An 18,443-nucleotide genomic window follows, 5' to 3' on the forward strand; every position below is an offset into this window, starting at 1 on the left:
CTTTTGGTGACTTTCTTCCTGGGCGTGGCTTGGGCCACGCCCTGCTGTCTTCTAGTCTTGACACTAGGTGGATGTAGGGATTGTTGCGTATGGTAATCAGACTAAGAAAGGCCTGCCCTAGACTTCCGGGTATGTTTTTCTTTTTCAGCTCGTTTAAATAAAGCCTGACCTGTTCAGTACTGAGCCTGATGCCTCTCCAACATCAACCAGAACACTTTTCTGCTCAGCGCTTTCTTGTGCCCCTCCTGGTGTCCCTGATGTCTACATCTTCTGACGCCTGTGGTAAGCCACCATGGTTTCCAAACATGCAGCTCAATGGCGATCCTAAAGACAGTTATGGGACTGGGGAAAAAGTGGAATACTCATGTAGACCAGGATATACACGACGACCTACTGTCAACATCTTCAGTGTGTGCACTGCAGACGGCCAGTGGTCACCCATTTCAAAGGATGTTTGTTACAAAAAGTCATGTCCAAGGCAAGAAGATCCCGTAAATGGTCAAGTAAACTATCTGAATGGAAGTTCTGAGTTTGGTACACAAATTCAATATACTTGCCATCCTGGCTTTGTCTTAATTGGTGACGGAATTCTATATTGTCTTCTTTCAGGATCAGATGTACAGTGGAGTGCTGATCCCCCAATATGTACAAAAATTTTATGTCAGCCACCTCCAAATATAAATAATGGAGAATTTTTCCCAAGTCACAAAGACGTATTTGAATACCATGAAGTGGCAACTTACCAATGTAACCGTGTTCCTCCTGGTCAGGATGAACTGTCCCTTGTTGGTGAGAGACAGATCTATTGCTCTGAAAATAGAGAATGGAGCGCTAACCCTCCTGAGTGCAAAGTGGTCAGATGTCCATATCCCGTAATTCAGAACGGGAGACAGACGTCAGGATTCAGTAAGAAATACTCCTATAGAGCAAGGGTCATGTTTGAATGTAACCAGGGGCTTTTCCTTCATGGCAGCGACACTGTCATGTGTGAGGGTAATAATACATGGCAGCCACCAATTCCAATATGTCGGAGTGAGCCCCCTCCTTCCCCACCTCCCCCTCCTCCCCCTCCTGCAATACCTTCCAGCACAAGTGTTCTGAGCTCTATCAAAGGAGAAGCATTTGGTTTTGGAGATTCAAAGGGATGGATCATCTCTCTGATAATGATGGCTGTGTTGGAGCTACAGTAATTTGCACTGCTCATTCTGACATCCTCAAAGAGCGAAGAAGAGAAGAATAAACTGGAAATGTCAGCTGCCAGAATAAATTAATTATTCTAAGCACAGCAGGCTGAATGGTTTTCATACCCTGTTTATTGGTATAGGAGCGTCTTCTTTCTATGTGTTTCTTTCATTGGTTAAATAAAGAGACTGCCTTGGCCTTTTGATAGGACAGAAAATTAGGTGGGTGAAGTAGACAGAACAGAATTCTGGGGAGAAGGGAAGTGTGGCAGATGCCATGGCTCTCCTCTCCGAGACAGATGCTGGTTAGACTCATGCTGGTAAGCCACAGTCAAGTGGCAATACACATGAATGGAAATGGGTTAATTAAGAAGTGAGAGTTAGCTAATATGAGGCTAGAAATAACGGGCCAGGCAGTGTTTAAATGAATAAATGAATGTAATTTGTCTGTTGTTATTTCGGGGTATAAACTAGCCAGGCGGCTGGGAGCCAGGTGGCAGGAAGAAGCCCACCACTCCTTTTACAACATTTTATATTCTATCATTTTAGCTCTATTAAAACATCTTCAGATATACAATAACTGTACTGTAATTTCACTCTTGTAGCTGCAACTGTTCTTTCATAATGGGAATGCAATGGGGGCATAATGTAGTTTGAATGTAGTTATTCTTTGGTCCTTTATTGAAGTTGGGTTAGGAACATATTTACTATTTGCCCTTAAATAAAACACACACACACACACACACACACACACACACGTCATTTTGGTAGCCTCAATGTATAGAAATTGTATGCTCTGTGCATTACCCAGTTCAAAATAAGACTGTCTTTCATTCATTAATGATGATTTCAGGATTATTTGCACAAACACTAATGCTAACTCTTTACTTTCAATTCTTTATGCGTGAAAATTTTAAGGTCACAATTTTCATTGAAGAAAGCACTTACAAGTATGAATACTCTGGATCAACTTTTATTCATTAAAACCAGAAAATCTGCAAAGTGAGACTAGGACATGTTTGGCTTCCTTGGCTAGGAATATTGCAAAATTTTCATAAATTAGTCAGTGACTTTCTTTTTCATTTCTGTAGTTTTGTAATATCATCACTGCTTATTTAAGGAAGTTTAAATGTATGTTACTAGTTTGTACTTCAATAAATGTCCATAAACATCATGCATGCCTCTATGAGTTAGCACAACTCTGAAATCTATAAAAGTATTGGCTCTCATTTCCAAGTGAATGACTCAACCTTCCTCATATTTTCCATAAAAAATATTTGATACATTGAGCAACCCACTCTTAAGACCTGGCTATGGGTAGTTCTTAACTATCTTAAATGGAATCTTATTTTAAACAAGTCATCAATAAATAGGTAGTTTCATATAGAACAAATTCAAATAAACTCAAGTTGTACCAGAATCTAGTCCACTTACAACATCTTGGCCATTAGAAGCCCTCAGATCTGGAGTATCAATGCTTACCTCTTCTCATGAAATGCTGAAAATCAAGCAACATATTCCATAGAAAACAACTTTACCTGGGGCACTATAAATGTGTTATTTTAAAGAATGAGAGACACAAAAGTATTTCATATGAATGGTTCTGCTCAGAGAGGTATCATTTTCCTCCTGTCTAGATGGTCTCTCCTGAGAAGACCAAGAGGAAGATAAAGGAGACTGCCTTTCTAATTCAAATCATATTCTTAAACCTTGTATTTTAAACATTTACACACACACACGTATGTGCCATGTATCACACACAGCTATGTATATGCATAGGTTGGATCAAAAGTTTCTTTGAGAGGAATATGACTGAAATTCAAGAGTGACTCAAAATGATGGTGTTTCATGCTTTCAGACATGTGGATCACACAATAGAAGTGCTCCTTCCTTGGGAACCCCTGAAGGCTCCTTAAGATTATAATATTGGAACAGAAATAAACAAGAATTCTGCAATCAGCTGAATTAAAGTTTGATATTACTGTTCTAATCTGTTTTTCAAGAAAGTACTAATTAGGCCGGGCGGTGGTGGCGCACGCCTTTAATCCCAGCACTCGGGAGGCAGAGGTAGGTGGATCTCTGTGAGTTCGAGACCAGCCTGGTCTACAAGAGCTCGTTCCAGGACAGGCTCCAAAACCACAGAAAACGCTGTCTCGAAAAACAAAACAAAACAAACAAACAAACAAAAAAAAACCAAAAAAGTACTAATTATTAGTAATCAAGAAATAGCAATACTCTTAAAAATCTAGTAATATTTAAACTATTTTATGCTTAAAGTGAATTTATTCTTATACAAAATATATTTTTCTAGGCTGAAGATAAAATTTGGTGCTAAAATCCCTTTCTAGCATGTGTAAGACTGAGTTTGATCCTAGCACTGAAAAATATTCCAATTAATTATTGATACTTGAGGTTTTGTTTGATAAATGATTTACCTTAGTATAAAACACACTAATTTTCTGTTTGAAAAAAAGTTCAAATCAAAGAAAAAAAGCATATTTGGATTAACAACTTTTAAGAGCAAAAATACAGCAAATCGGCAATTTTCATACACAGTGGCAGTAATTCATTTTATTGAAAACTGGCTCTTCAAATATGTTTAGAATAGGACTTTACATCTGATCTTGGACATGGCAGTTCAGATCTCTAATTCTGTATGCATGTAAAGCTAAATTTCAGCCCTATCTTAAAAGATCCCACAGACCTCAGAGTTTTCACACAGCGTTTTATTAAGCTGAATAGGAACAGCGAGGAAAAGAAGTGATGGGAGAAAGGATAACATAAGATTTGGAAAAAGACATAAATCATTTTTTTCAAATGCAAAATGTAATTAAAGAACTCATAAAACTATTTGATCTCTAGAGGTTTAATAATTTGTTTAATATGAAGTGTATAAGACATTTTTCTTTCACTCTTGTAGTCTAGGTGTACCTTAAACTCATAATCTTTGTGACTAAACCCTCAAAATAGTAGGATTATTGGTTTGTGCCACCACAGTTGGCACACTCTGTACAAAGAGTTCATAGACACACTGAAGTGCTCAGTATAATTTATTTTTTTAAATTAAGGCACAAAACTATACCTTAAAAACTTATCATAACTATGCTAAATTTTATTTAGCTTGAAAGCCAGGAAATGTTTGTGTTAATAGTACTTTTCTAATCAGCCCTAGATTGTTAGTGTTATGATTTGAATAAGAAATGTTCCCAACTGTTGTTTGTATTGAACATTTGTTTGACAACTGATAATATTGTTTTATAATATTCTGGAAACTTTATATGGTTGTGTCTAGCTGAAGGATATGTCATTAAAGGTATGGTTTTTTTGGGGGGGGGTGACTGTATCATGTCATAATGTTTTAAATGGATCTTAAGAAAATGAGACTACACAATCCAAATCATTTTGACAAAACAGATGTTTATTTCTGTGTAAGAGTGTATAGTGACACTTAAGCAAGCAAGCAGGGTAGGCTAAGCAAAAGAAAGTCTCACTGGGCTTCTAAGCCTAGTGCCATGGGGTCCTCATTCTGTTTTCTTTTTTTTCTTTTTTTTTTTTTTTTTTTTGGTTTTTCGAGACAGGGTTTCTCTGTGGCTTTGGAGCCTGTCCTGGAACTAGCTCTTGTAGACCAGGCTGGTCTCGAACTCACAGAGATCCGCCTACCTCTGCCTCCCAAGTGCTGGGATTAAGGGCGTGCGCCACCACTGCCCGGCGGAGTCCTCATTCTGAACGGTCAAATAACTCATACAGAAAACGGATGCCTGCAATTGGACTGTTGCTATGATCAAACCTGACCATATGGTCCTTAGGTATTGTCAGCAGTTTGCAGAGATTTGGAAAAGTTTGGAGGCACACATTAGAGAAGTCATAGAATATCATAAAAAGAACAGACAATTCTGGGAGGTAAGACCAGAATGACATTTAAAAAAAAAATGACTAGTAGTGGCCTGTGAGACAGCAAGCACATCACATAAAGGTATTTGCCACATAAGCCTGGTAACCTGAATTTGATTACTTGGGCATACATTATGGGTGGTGGGGAGAGAATTGGCTCAGTAAAACTGTCATTTATTGATGGACACATGAGCTACCATGCTATGCTCCTGTGCTCAAAGGTCTTGCTCCCTTTCAATCCACGTTGCTCTTCTCTCATCCCTTCTCCTTGGAATGAGACACTTCCCTTTGCTCCTTTATACCTTGGGATTATGTAACCTGTGTTTCATTTTACAGGAGCTCAGAGTTCAGAGATTGCCTGGAGTCTCAGAGGAGATTTTGACGTTAAGACTCTTGAATAATGTTGGAATTGTGAACACTTAGGGAACTCCCAGAGATGGACTAAATGCATTTTGCAATATGACTTGGTGAGGAGTCAGCATAGAGTATTAAGGTTTGAATAGGAAATGTCTCCACAGGCTCCAGTGTTGAACACTTGGTTCCTAGCTCCTAACATTATTTTGAGAGGTTCTAAGATGTAAAATGAAACCTGTTGAAGGAAATGGATCACAGGAGACCTTCGCAAATAAGATTTGGTCTCTGGTCCTTTCCTTGATGTATCTTATCTATTGTGAAAAAAATGAGTCCCATCTTCATAGGCTCCTGCCACAAAGATATTGTACCCAAGTTTCTGAAATCAAGCAGTCATGAGTTGAATACTCCTAAAGTGAGCCAAAATAAATATGTTCACTTTTTAAATTTTATCACAGTTTAAATAAACTCATAATATATACACATTACACATATAAATACAAACAAACCACATATGTGGTGTATGCATGTGTTTGTGATAAGTGAATATGTTAAACACAACTTTATAAAATACAAAGTTTAGGAATGAACTTCCATCAAATTCCCATGTCCACCTGAAGGTGGCATTCTTCTGAGTACCATTGTTGATCTTCTCTCTTACTCTTCTGTTGAGAGAAGTTTCTGTCCTGCCCGGTACCACAGCCGTTTAGTGCCAAATAAACACACAGAGGTCTATATTAATTATAAATAGATTGACCTATTAGCTCAGGCTTCTTACTAACTCTTGCAACTTTTATTAGTCCATAATTCTTTGTAACAGCATAAATGAATGGCAGACGGAAATTATAATAAAATATTCAGCTTTAATTAGGGAAAGACTCACAGATCCGTAGATCCAGTGGAGAACAGGAAAGCAGAAGGGAAGACAGGGAGCAAGCCTGCAATCTTTATAAGTAAAAAATATCCTCGGGGGACCCCGCCCTACAAGCAAGGTGATTGGCTGGGTTTCCCCTACATCTCCCCTTTTTGTCTAAATAAGACAGAGCCAAACCAAATACAAGTATATACAATAGGAACAAATAATAAATATACTAAACATTCTATTTCAAAGAGTCTAAGTAATGTAGAGAGTAACTACAATTATCTAATCTTCAACTCAGTCAAAGATCTGAGAAGGGAATTAATATTACTTAACAAACGAGAGATATCCAAAATGTGCAACAATTGACAGAGACAACTGACTACCTGGGCAATCACCCAAAGTCTCATTTGCAGTGTTGAGTCAACCAACTTTGGCTAAGGCCTAACATAACTGACATACCATTATTAAAGGCAAGGAACTTTCTTAGAACTATCCTGCCCTGTCTTGGCAAGATAAGACAATCCTGTTTCATCCACTTATGGATATTCTGTATCTTGTCAGTGGTTGAGGTATGGGCTTTTCTTAACCCAAAGGCCAGTTCTGTCAAGAAGACAAGCTCCCAGTGGAGTGTCTTTGGTGCTCAACGTTCTCTCGGGAGTAGAGTGGTGTTGCCAGGAGTGATTGTGTCTCACTGGCACGGAATTCTAGGTTAGATTAAAGGCTATTTTCTACAGCTCTTCAAAGAGGCTGAAGATTATACTATCTATAATAAATATAATCTCTATGTATCTAAAAAACCTGATTATCCTAAAAATAAATATGACAAACATATAATTCTCAATACCTATCTAACTTGAAGACTAAGAGAATAAACAACTGTACAATATATGAAGACAATGATCTCCAACTGTAAACAATGTCATCACATATCAAATGTAAACAATGTTATTATATAAATAATATTAGAGGTAGAAATGTACATTGTAATATGGTAAATGTATCAATACAATATAGACAAAGTTATAAGGATACTCTTATACAAAATTAGAGGTAGCAGCACTCACATATGTAATTTTACTATGTTAAAATGAAAGCCTTCTATTTTGTTTAAACAGAAAAAGGGAAAATGATGTGAGAGTGATTTCTTTCTAATCTGTTGCTTTCATTGGTTAATTAATAAAGAAACTTCCTAGGCCCATTTGATAGGCCAACCCTTAGGTGGGTGGAGTAAACAGAACAGAATGCTGGGAGAAAGAAGTCGAGTCAGGCAGTCGCCATGATTCTCCCACTCCAGACAGATGCAGGTTAAGATCTTTCCTGGTAAGCCAGATTGTGGTACTACACAGAATATTAGAAATGGGTTAGATCAATATGTAAGAGCTAGCCAATAAGAGGTTAAAACTAATTGGCCAAGCAGTATTGAAAAGAATACAGTTTTGGTGTAATTATTTCGGGGCATAAGCTAGCCAGGCGGCTGGAAGCTGGGCAGGAATGCAGCCCACTGCTCACACAACAATTCTTGTCTGTGTTAAACACATGGCTTGGTACCTTTTTCGGCACGGAGTCACATCTTGCTTGCTCTGTGTCTGGCTTCCTCTTGGTCTGGGTGACGACTGTGGGCTGAAACTTTCCTCTTCCCATAATTCTCATTGCCGTGCCTCTACTTCCTGCCTGGTCACTGTTACCCCGCCTATACTTCCTGACTGGGTACTGGCCAATCAGCACTTTATTAAAAATAATACAAGTGACAGGATAAAAGACCATTGTCCTACAGCACTCTTCTTGGCATCACACTTCCATCCATTGTAAGAGATTCATTTAGAGACATAAGTGGATTTGGTACCCATATCATACCATATCATACAAATGAGTCCATGGAATTCTCTACGTTTTCTTATCTTTACATCCCTAGCAAATTAGTATAAACAGGACAGCAACTATATCCTCAGGCTTCAGTTGTGTTGCTAATGCTATGGCAGGAGTGTGATCTCTAGTAATAGGCTTCCTTTCCAAGCAACACCCAGCTTGGCCCATTCTCAGACTACATATTTTTAATGGAATGGCATTCAGACATTCTTAGATCTGTACAGAATGGAACTGTTTATCTCTAAACCAGAAACAATTGATTGACGTTCAAGTATAGAGTCTGTACTTACTGTAAAAAACACACATACAAACCCCAAGTGAAATCCCAGTTGTTTTAACCACCTGCCATGAGAAGACACTGTTCCTGACATCGTAACATAGGCCCTCCATTCCCGAATGTGGGGAAGGACTCAGTGAAGTTCCACACCTCTCTGATGAGTCACGGAGGCTACAACAAATTAGTTCAAACAAGGCAATACCTCATATCTGGTTATACCAAAGAAACAAAGAAATAAAGAGGGAGGGGGGAAAGCATGACAAAGAGGAAAGTAAAAGAAACTCACTGAGGATAAACAAATCTTCAAAGCCTAAAAAATTAAAATGTTTTTCTCTGTTGATAGTTGTGAGATGTATACTCCCTCACCACCATTCACATATTCTGGAAATGGTGTCAGATTCTGTAAAGAACATGGTGTTTCCACTCTTGATTAAAAGAAATCTATCCTAAGAGGGCTTGAGAACTGTGAACACAGGCGTTACTGACTGTACTCAGTGAATTGTTCACATTTTATCTTCTTTTGCCATCTATATCTTTACCATGGGGGACCAAAGCACTTGTTTTTCCAAAGCATCTCCTGATTCTACTTCTTATCCTTAGTTCTCCCTGAAATTAGACTGACAAGGGTTTTTAAGGAATGAAGTCTCTCCTTTCAAAAGAAGGCAGTTGTCGCGCAGTGAACGACTATGTTCCAGTGAGTGTTTTTCTCAACATTACGAGTTTGCTGCTCTCACTATGCATGTTCCGCAGTGGCAACTCCACTAACTTGTTTTCTGGGAAATATTTAATTGAATAACAGTGCTGTAGTCGAACACTTGAAATGACTCAGTGATAGCCACTCCTGGACATAGAAAATACTAGATACAGAAATTTATTATGTAGCACTTAAAAATACAATATTCCTGTGGGCTGAGAAAAAGTAGATTTATAAGCAAAAAGGCTGTTTCTGGTGCTTTTGTGTGCTTTTTTAGCTAGCTCAAGACTAAAATATAAAAATTTTCAAAGCTAGTGTATTTAAATGAGCAGCAATTCACAGACAATCCACAAAACCTATTGATCCAAAGCAATACACACTATTATATTAGACCAAATGACAGGGGTAAAACCATAACGAGCAGCTAGAACAGTAAGAGAAGAACACAAGAGATGCTCAGAAACACTGAAAAGTGGGTCAACACTATCACAAGCTAAAACCTTCCCCTTATGCCCCAAACACACTTCATAGTCACCATTCAAATGAGTTATAAGACTCCTGTTAGTATTATCCTTTTCCTATGCAATTAAATTGCTTTCAATTACAGTATTATTTGCCATATTACCACACTAAATTATTGTCAAACCTTTTTCTTTAGGGTTAACAATACCATGTCATTATAAAAATGAGTTTGAGGCCAACCTGGTCTACAAGAACTAGTTCCAAGACAGGCTTCAAAGCTACAGAGAAACCCTGCCTCAATAAACAAAACAACAACAAAAACTTTTTTTGTTGCCTCTTGGCAAGCTATTAGACTTTTTAAAAAAGTCTTAGGAAGAAAAAGGAAAAATAGAAATGATGTAACTATATTTTTATATCAAAAACTAGACAAAGTTTAGGTAAACATTTCCATTATGAAGTTTTAAATGATGTACCACAGAAGCTAAAATAAAACATAACTCACTTAGCATGTTCAACTAGGGGAAAATAGAGTTTTATTCTAACAAATGTGCCTATATTTGCTTGGTATATAAAAAATATGTATACATAAACGTTAATAATCACATTAACTACACATGTATAATTATAATTGTTGAATAGATTAACATGAATATTAATTATATATAATTGATAACACAAAAATAGACCTTTCTATATATGTGACTACATATAGTTTATATGTGTGTGTGCATATCATTTGTATATAGTTGTGCTTATTAGACAATAAAGGTAAAATGAAAATGCTTTTTTACTATATGAAGATCAGTTCTTAACCTGGAATTCTGTAAGGCCCCATCATCTTTGAATCCAATGTTATTCTGAACTATTTATTCTTGGATAATTACATGGATTAAATAAATCTGTCTGGATATAAGAAAATGCAGTAATCCCTGATGCTGACAGTAGGAACATCAGCAATGATTCCCCCACTCTACCCCTGGTCAGTATTTGGAGAAAGCTGCTCGAAACATGATGTTTGAAGATAGGATCTGAGACAGAAGAACACTTGGCTCCAGTCAGAAAATTAGGCCCTTCCCTTGCCTAAATCTATCTGTTCTAATGTTTTAAACAGATTTACTTTCTTTCTCACATGGCTGTTTGTAAGATTAAAAAGATGCTCTGAAGACAACGTTGGCAGTCATCCTAAGACTGTTCATCTTATGCTTTAAGATAGAGTATTTCTCTGGCCTGGAACTCATCAATTAGGCTAGACCAGCTGGTCAGTGAGTCTCAGGGAGCCAAATATCCCAGCTTTTCCAGAACTCGGATTATAAGCAAGTGCCATAGTGTTTAATCTTTAAAAAAAATTATCTGGTTTTCTGGAGATTGAACTCAGGACTTGTACAAGCTATTTCAAGAGCCTGTATATCTGTCATCGGGTTCTTATTTGTTTTTTTTTCTTTTTTTATTAATTAATTTATTTATTTATTAAAGATTTCTGCCTCCTCACCGCCCCAGTCTCCAATTTCCCTCCCCCTCCCCTGATCAAGTCCCCCTCCCTCGTCAGCCCAAAGAGCAATCCAGGGTTCCCTGCCCTGTGGGAAGTCCAAGGGCCACCCACCTCCATCCAGGTCTAGTAAGGTGAGCATCCGAACTGCCTAGGCTCCCACAAAGCCAGTACGTGCAGTAGGATCAAAAACCCATTGCCATTGTTCTTGAGTTCTCAGTGGTCCTCATTGTCCGCTATGTTCTGCGAGTCCGGTTTTATCCCATGTTTTTTCAGACCCGGACCAGCTGGCCTTGGTGAGTTCCCAATAGATCATCCCCATTGTCTCAGTGTATGGGTGCACCCCCTCGCGGTCCTGAGTTCCTTGCTTGTGCTCTCTCTCCTTCTGCTCCTGATTTGGACCTTGAGATTTCAGTCCCGTGCTCCAATGTGGGTCTCTATCTCTGTCTCCTTTCATCGCCTGATGAAGGTTAATATTCGGGAGGATACTTATATGTTTTTCTTTGGGTTCACCTTCTTATTTAGCTTCTCTAGGATCACAAATTATAGGCTCAATGTCTTTTATTTATGGGTAGAAACCAAATATGAGTGAATACATCCCCTGTTCCTCTTTTGGGGTCTGGCTTACCTCACTCAGGATAGTGTTTTCTATTTCCTGTTCATTTGTATGCAAAATTCAAGAAGTCATTGTTTTTTACTGCTGAGTAGTACTCTAATATGTATATATTCAATACTTTCTTTATCCATTCTTCCATTGAAGGGCATCTAGGTTGTTTCCAGGTTCTGGTTATTACAAACAATGTTGCTATTTGGAATTTTTACCAAATCAGACAGGAAAAAAAGGAAGGACAGGACAAAGTTGTGGATAATATATTTTTGTGTGATTGGCCAAGATATTTTTATTACACAAGGCTCGGTTTCCATATATTTGAAATGAAGATAATAGGAGACACTATTTCATATTATATTATTATTAAATTAAATTATCCATTATAGGCAAGCCCTAAGAAAGAATGCATTTCCTAAATTATATATGTTGATAGGCATCAGCTAACAGAATGAAACTAACTTAGGTGACATGGTCTCATGATAGAGGAAGTCTGAAAATTCACTCTGTCTGTTTACTGTCAAGGTCAAACCCAAATGTGTACAGTAGCCCTAGTAGGCCATGATACCCATTTTGAAGAGAATTAGTTTTCAATTGCTTCTGAATTTATAACACAGAAAAAGTGTCTCCATGTTTTATTCGGTGAACTGTACAGCAAAATATGTAGCTGCAGAGGGGAAATGGAGCCTGGATTACAGTCCACTTTCCATATGCTAACTTGGCCATTCAAATGAAGAAAGTCCCCAACTTACATTACATAAATGAACAAACAGTTCAGGCTAGTTATCATGTACAAGAATAGATCTGAAGTTCTACAATAAAATGCATACAACATATTAATGTGCTTAACTGCTCTAGAGGTAAGGGAACTTCAGCTAAGAGAGGTAAAACAACTAGCTCAGTTATCCCACAGAAAGTCTATGGACATATGAGATTTCATACCTGTAGGGCAAAAAGGCAGAGCAGACTTCTGGATTTTGAAAACCCACAAATCCCTGGGCTCGCCCCAGGCTCAGGTCTTGAAGTCCCACCAATCACCACCCAAGATATTTCCACCCTGGAAAATTCCACCTCCAATATATCCTATAGAAGCCTGCTTTCTGCTCAGGTCTTTTCTGCTTTTCACTGAAGCAGAGGGTGCCACCCTCTTGTGTCTTTCCCAATAAATCTCTTGTAAGGGGTTTGTTGGAAAGTGTGATTTTGTGGTATTCATTGGCACCTGACTTCCAGCATACCTTTCTCCTCCGATCTGCAAGCTTGTGTTGGGGAAACCTTTCTCTTCAGAGCTGTAATAGCCCAAGTACTTCTTGTATAACACTATACAATATTGTGTTTATTTCTGCACAGCTATGATATCTCTCCAACACAGGAATGTTTCCCTATGAAGAAGTTGTGGGTCACTTCTTAGATGATGTGTTAACAAGTTAGTTTGGGTTTCATAGGAACACAAAAAAGCTGTATGTCACACATCAGGGTGATCAAGATCTCAGCTTTTCTTCCTTTAAACTGTTATTCTCATCCTTCTTTAGATGCCTTCATCTACTTTCCTCTCTTTTTCATATCTGCTTCCACTGTGATCCGAATGTGTACATATGTACAGAGACTTTTCTATATCAACTTCAACTCTAACATACACCATCTGCTTTTAATCCTACATCTTCTCAGTCAGATTCTAAACTTCATGGAGCTCACTGATTTCTCTTTCCAAGCCCGCCTATTCAAGACTTTCCCAACATATTTATGTGTATCTGCTGGACAGTTCTGTCAGGTGTTGTGTAGCAATTTCTTCTGAGGTTAAAAGTCTTCCAGCTTGGAGGGAAACATGTTAAGAACTGGGGATATAAAATAAAAGGGGGAGAGGAGAGGAGAGGAGAGGAGAGGAGAGAGAGAGAGAGAGAGAGAGAGAGAGAGAGAGAGAGAGAGAGAGAGAGAGAGATTGAGATTATTTTAGAACAGTATGTTTACAAGGAGATGAAACAAAAGAATGTTTTGTTGTTTCTGGGGAGTGGGTGAACTACTCTATCCTACAAGGAAGCTCCATTAAAACAGGAACTAAACAACTCAAAACAGATTCAAGCAATTCCTGAAACGGATAAAATTCACTAGGTTCTTGCTACTCAATGGCAGGAAAGACCGCTAGGAATCACATTTAGAGAAGCCAAACTGCAAAAAAGAAGACATTTGGAATTTATCAGCCATGCTTATGGCTGAAAGAAACAGAGACCAGCCTGGGAGCCTAGAAGAAGCAGAGATCAGCTGAGCTGCCTAGAAAAGACCCATACTAACTGACTTACATGGAACCGATGCTCTCCAACTGCAGCTGCCTGTGGACTGTACAGTGTACTACAGTACACTGCATGCTTCCAGCCTTGGTGAGCCTTTACCTGTGCTGGAGTGCACTCTATGGATGTGGTTGTCTCTGAGTCATTTCCGTTACTGTAAGTAAACTCTCACTCATATTCCTGTACATAACCCCAATTAAACTTACTGGTTCACCAGTATAAATAAACAAATCAATTAATTTATTAAAGTGAACTAATAAGTAAAGCAGTCCTGGTGATGAACTTGTTGATGTTCTCTGTATTTCTCAACTGAATGCATTTCTCTGGTAATGAGATCCCTAAACAGGACTGGAATTTATCATTGCTCTTGTGACTTTGACTCCCTTCATCCTGGTTTCCACAGATGGCTCAGAAAGCACGGGTGATATTACTTTTCTTTCTCATTTTTATTTGTTTTTCCCTATTACCATAGTTCCTTTTGCAAACCATATTTCAAGTTATCTATTCCCTCTAAAAATCTCACTTTTAACCATTTTCTTAGGCAGGAATATTCATTCACAATGCCCCTCATATAGCATCTATTATTTTGTTACTCAAATTTCCTTTGTCATCAGTGTGCCAACTTGGTTTTGATAGTTTTTTAAAAGATTGCACAGCATTGCTTTGTCAGATTTGTTTCAAACTGAGCAAACTTGCAATGAGATTTTAAAAACAAACCTTTTAACTATGGTTTGTGTATATTGTGTATGTGTTTGCACTAGAAATCAGGAGTTTTTGTGTGTTTTTGTTTTTTATTGAAAATAGATTCTTCTCTCATACAATACATCTCAACCACAGTTGCCCCCTCTCCACTCCTTCCAACTTCTCCTATCCCGAATCCACTCCCCCTCCATTTCCTTTCAGAAAAAGAACAGGCCTCCAAGAGAAAACAAACACAACAAAATAAGATACAGTAAGATAAGAAGCTCTCACACCAAAGTTGGACAAGGCAATTCAACAGGAGGAAAAGAGTCCCAAGAGCAAATGAATCAAAGACATGCTTGCTCCTACTGTCAGACGTCCCTCAAAACCACCAAGCTAACAGCTATAGCATATATGTGGAGGATCTGGTGCACAGCAGTACAGGTCCTGTGCTTGCCAATTCAGTCTGTACATGTGATCCCATAGGTACTCTACTCTGTTGACTCAGTGGGCTGTGCATTCTCCTAGTGTTCTCCATCCCCAGTTTTGAATAAAGCCACAATGAACATAGTTGAGTAAGTGTCCTTGTGGTAGAATGGAATGTACTTTGGTTACAAGCCCAAGAGTAGTATAGCTGAGTCTTGAGGAAGATTGATTTCCAGTTTTCTGGGAAGTGACAATATTGAATTTTTAGTGGCTGATCAAGTTTGCATTCCCACCAGTTTTGGAGGAGTGTTTCCCTTGCTCTGCGTCCTCTCCAGCATGAGCTATCACTCGTGTTATAGATCTTAGTCATTCTGACAGGTAAGCAGAATCACAAATTAGTGTTTATTTGCATTTTACTAAAGGCTAAGGATGTTGAACATTTCTTGAGTTTTTTTTCAGTGAGTTGAAGTTCCTCTATTGAGAATTCTGTTTAGATCTGACCCATTTTTAGTTGGATTATTTTATTTTTTTACGTGTAGTTTCTTGAGTTCTTTGTGTACATTGGGTAATAATCCTCTACTGAATGTGGAGCTGGAAAAAAAAAGAAAAAAAAGAAACCTTTTTCCCATTCTGTAGGTATGAGATCACCACTATCCAGCCGTTATCACAGATCAAGTGATAGTCTGCCTAAGAGAAATTTAGCCTCCAAAACTAAGCTAAACAAACCTATTCACATTAGAAAGTTCAAAATCTCAGGTATTTGGTGATATCAAAGGAAAACCGACTAATACATCCTTCTTAATTTCTGGTTGAAGATTCTCTCTTTAGCCAAGATGTTGGTTCAGATGATTACAGCTAGGCAATAAATTAAAATTTCACAGTATGCAAAATCCAAAAAGCCGTGTGGAATTCCAGAAGCTGGGAGTGTGAAGTAACACAACCTGAAAGTTTCATCTATCTGAGCCTTCGTTCAGTACTGCAGGAAATTGATTGTAAATCTGATAAGTCCGGTTCTAAATCTTAGTGTTTTCACGAGTTCACTGGTAAAAGGTTTTTGTGTTGTAGGGCAAATAATGTAATTTATATGATGCCTAATACACACACACACACATTCATATGTTCTTAGTGATGGGGAAGCTCAACCAATCACATCTGGTTAGGGTGTAGTTGCCTGGAGCCCAGGTAGAAAAACAGGGAGATGCAGGTGTGCAGTCTCTCTCTCTATGCAGTGCTCGCTGGACCACTTTGGATTTCAGACCTCCCACTCTTGTAGTGTGAGTTCCCCGGTTTTCAGCTATTAAAATATGACTGTTGTTCTTGAGCTGGTCTGGTTATTTATCACACCGACCTAATTCATCAGCATCTTAGCATATATTAATAAGTGGCATTTATTCAGTTATTGAGGAAAATCACCTACCTGTGTGGGGCACTAATTCACTGTTGTTTGTCTTTGTTGTTATAGTATACAATGGTAAGGAAAATGATTCTCATATAGCTAGGGCTATATTTTTCATTTGTCCTATTACTTTGTTCTCAAAAATTTGTCTAATTTTAGCAGCTATATCTTTCAAAAGTGAAACAATGTTCTAAGGGGCTTTCAATTATGACTTAATCATGAAAATATATCATAGTCACTCAAATCATGAATCCAATTATAAATCACATATTTTATGTGTCATAAATTTTACATTGAAATTCCTTTATAAGGATCTTATAATATTTAAATTAACTCAAGCAGTTCACATTGCAGAATACTGATTATATATGCATATTTTCAGTAAACATTTTAAAAATGTGTGTGTGCAGTATGCATTTTTATGCATACTGTGTGAATGCATGAACCTATAGAGACCAGAAGAGGGTGTAAGATACCCTGCAACTAGAGTTACAGGTAATTGTGAGTCTCTATGTAGGTGCCAAAATCTGATTTCTAATACAAGAGCGGCAAGTGCAGGGCTGTACCATCTATCAAAACTGAATTCTTTTTCCAGACCTATATTTCAGCACATATTAGTTATAATATTACATAAACAATTTTCTCTTATTTTTCTTATATATTTTTCAAGTTTTTTTTTTTTTTTTTTTTTTTTTTTTTTTTTTTTTTTTTTTTTTTAGTTTGACCCAAGCTAGAGGCATCTGAGAAGAAAGAATGCCAGTTGAGGAATTGCCCCCAGCAGACTGGCCTATAAGCATGTCCCTGAGGCATTTTTTTTTGAATACTAACTGATATGGAAGCACCCCAATTCACTGTGGTCAGTGCCATGCCTAAGCAAGTTGTCCTGCATTGTAGATGAAGGCAAACTTAAAAAGTAAAGGAGAACAATTCAGTAAGTTGAATTCTTCCATAGCCACTGCATCTGCTCCTACTTATACCATCCTGGACTGGATGCTTTCCTTAATGTCTATTAATGATGAACTGTGATGGAAGTGTAAGGCCAAATGACCCCTTTCCTCCAGATTGAGAATCTTTCATCTTAGCAAAAGAAATCAAACTAGAGTGCTGTCTTAGTTTGGGATTTATTGCTGTGAAGAGACGTCATGACACAGCAACACTTGTAAAGAAAACATTGAATTGGGGTTGGCTCCCTTAAGTTTCAGAGGTTTGGTCAATTGTCATCATGACAGAAGCATGACAGCATGCTTCCTAAATCTTGTCTTACAGGCAAATTGAAGCTAACTAACACACAATAAGGGAAGCTTGAGCAAAAAAGACCACAAAGCATGCCCCCATAGTGACACACTTCCTCCAACAAGGCCATACCTCCTAATAGTGCCACTCTCTTTGTAAGCCTTTCTCTTCCAAACCCACACAGGTGCTTACTAGAGAGTAAGCATCATAGGGTAATTTATTTAGTTTTAAAATGAATTGAACATAAAGTTTTCCTATTCTAGGTTTAGCTGAGTGATCTTGAACAAATAAATATATAATTCAGATATATATTATATATATTCACCTATACTGAATTTTTTCACTTATCATTCTACCACATATGTCTTTAAAATGAAGGATGATTTGTGATGATTTTTTTTGTCCTTCACACTTTCTTGCATCTACATATTCATTTTGATTCCCCCTGCCATCCTTCATCTGGACCCTTATCCCCAACTGTTTTAAGTGCTGATATCAACAGGCTCCCATCTGTTCCCTAGGACTCCAGGCTCCTTCTCATCAAGTCATGCCCCTTCCAAAATAACCTTTATGAACTATTTTAGTCCATGTGACTACCCACACCCCATCCCAATTAGTCACCGGCTTCTGTTTTTCACAGAGTAAAGTTGCTAAAATTTATTCCATAGATCATTGGTTCCACAAGATGCTTCTTGGAAACAAAGATCTGAGAACATATTGAAAAACACAGAACATTTTATGCTTTGCT

At 37.9% G+C, this 18,443-nt stretch overlaps 1 protein-coding gene across 1 annotated transcript; it reads left to right on the forward strand.

The window, feature by feature from the left end:
* Positions 1-305: 305 nt before the first annotated feature.
* LOC130867631 (membrane cofactor protein-like) lies at positions 306-1,190 on the forward strand. Its single transcript, XM_057759705.1, has one exon. It carries the CDS (start codon positions 306-308, stop codon positions 1,188-1,190), a length of 885 nt encoding a protein of 294 aa, XP_057615688.1.
* Positions 1,191-18,443: the final 17,253 nt, after the last annotated feature.

This window comes from Chionomys nivalis, chromosome 2 (assembly GCF_950005125.1).
Source record: "Chionomys nivalis chromosome 2, mChiNiv1.1, whole genome shotgun sequence".
NCBI lineage: Eukaryota > Metazoa > Chordata > Mammalia > Rodentia > Cricetidae > Chionomys > Chionomys nivalis.

What these genes read in the sequence shown, in the direction of transcription:
- LOC130867631 (XM_057759705.1), top strand. Translation starts at nt 306, where the DNA reads ATGCAGCTCAATGGCGATCCTAAAGACAGTTATGGGACTGGGGAAAAA.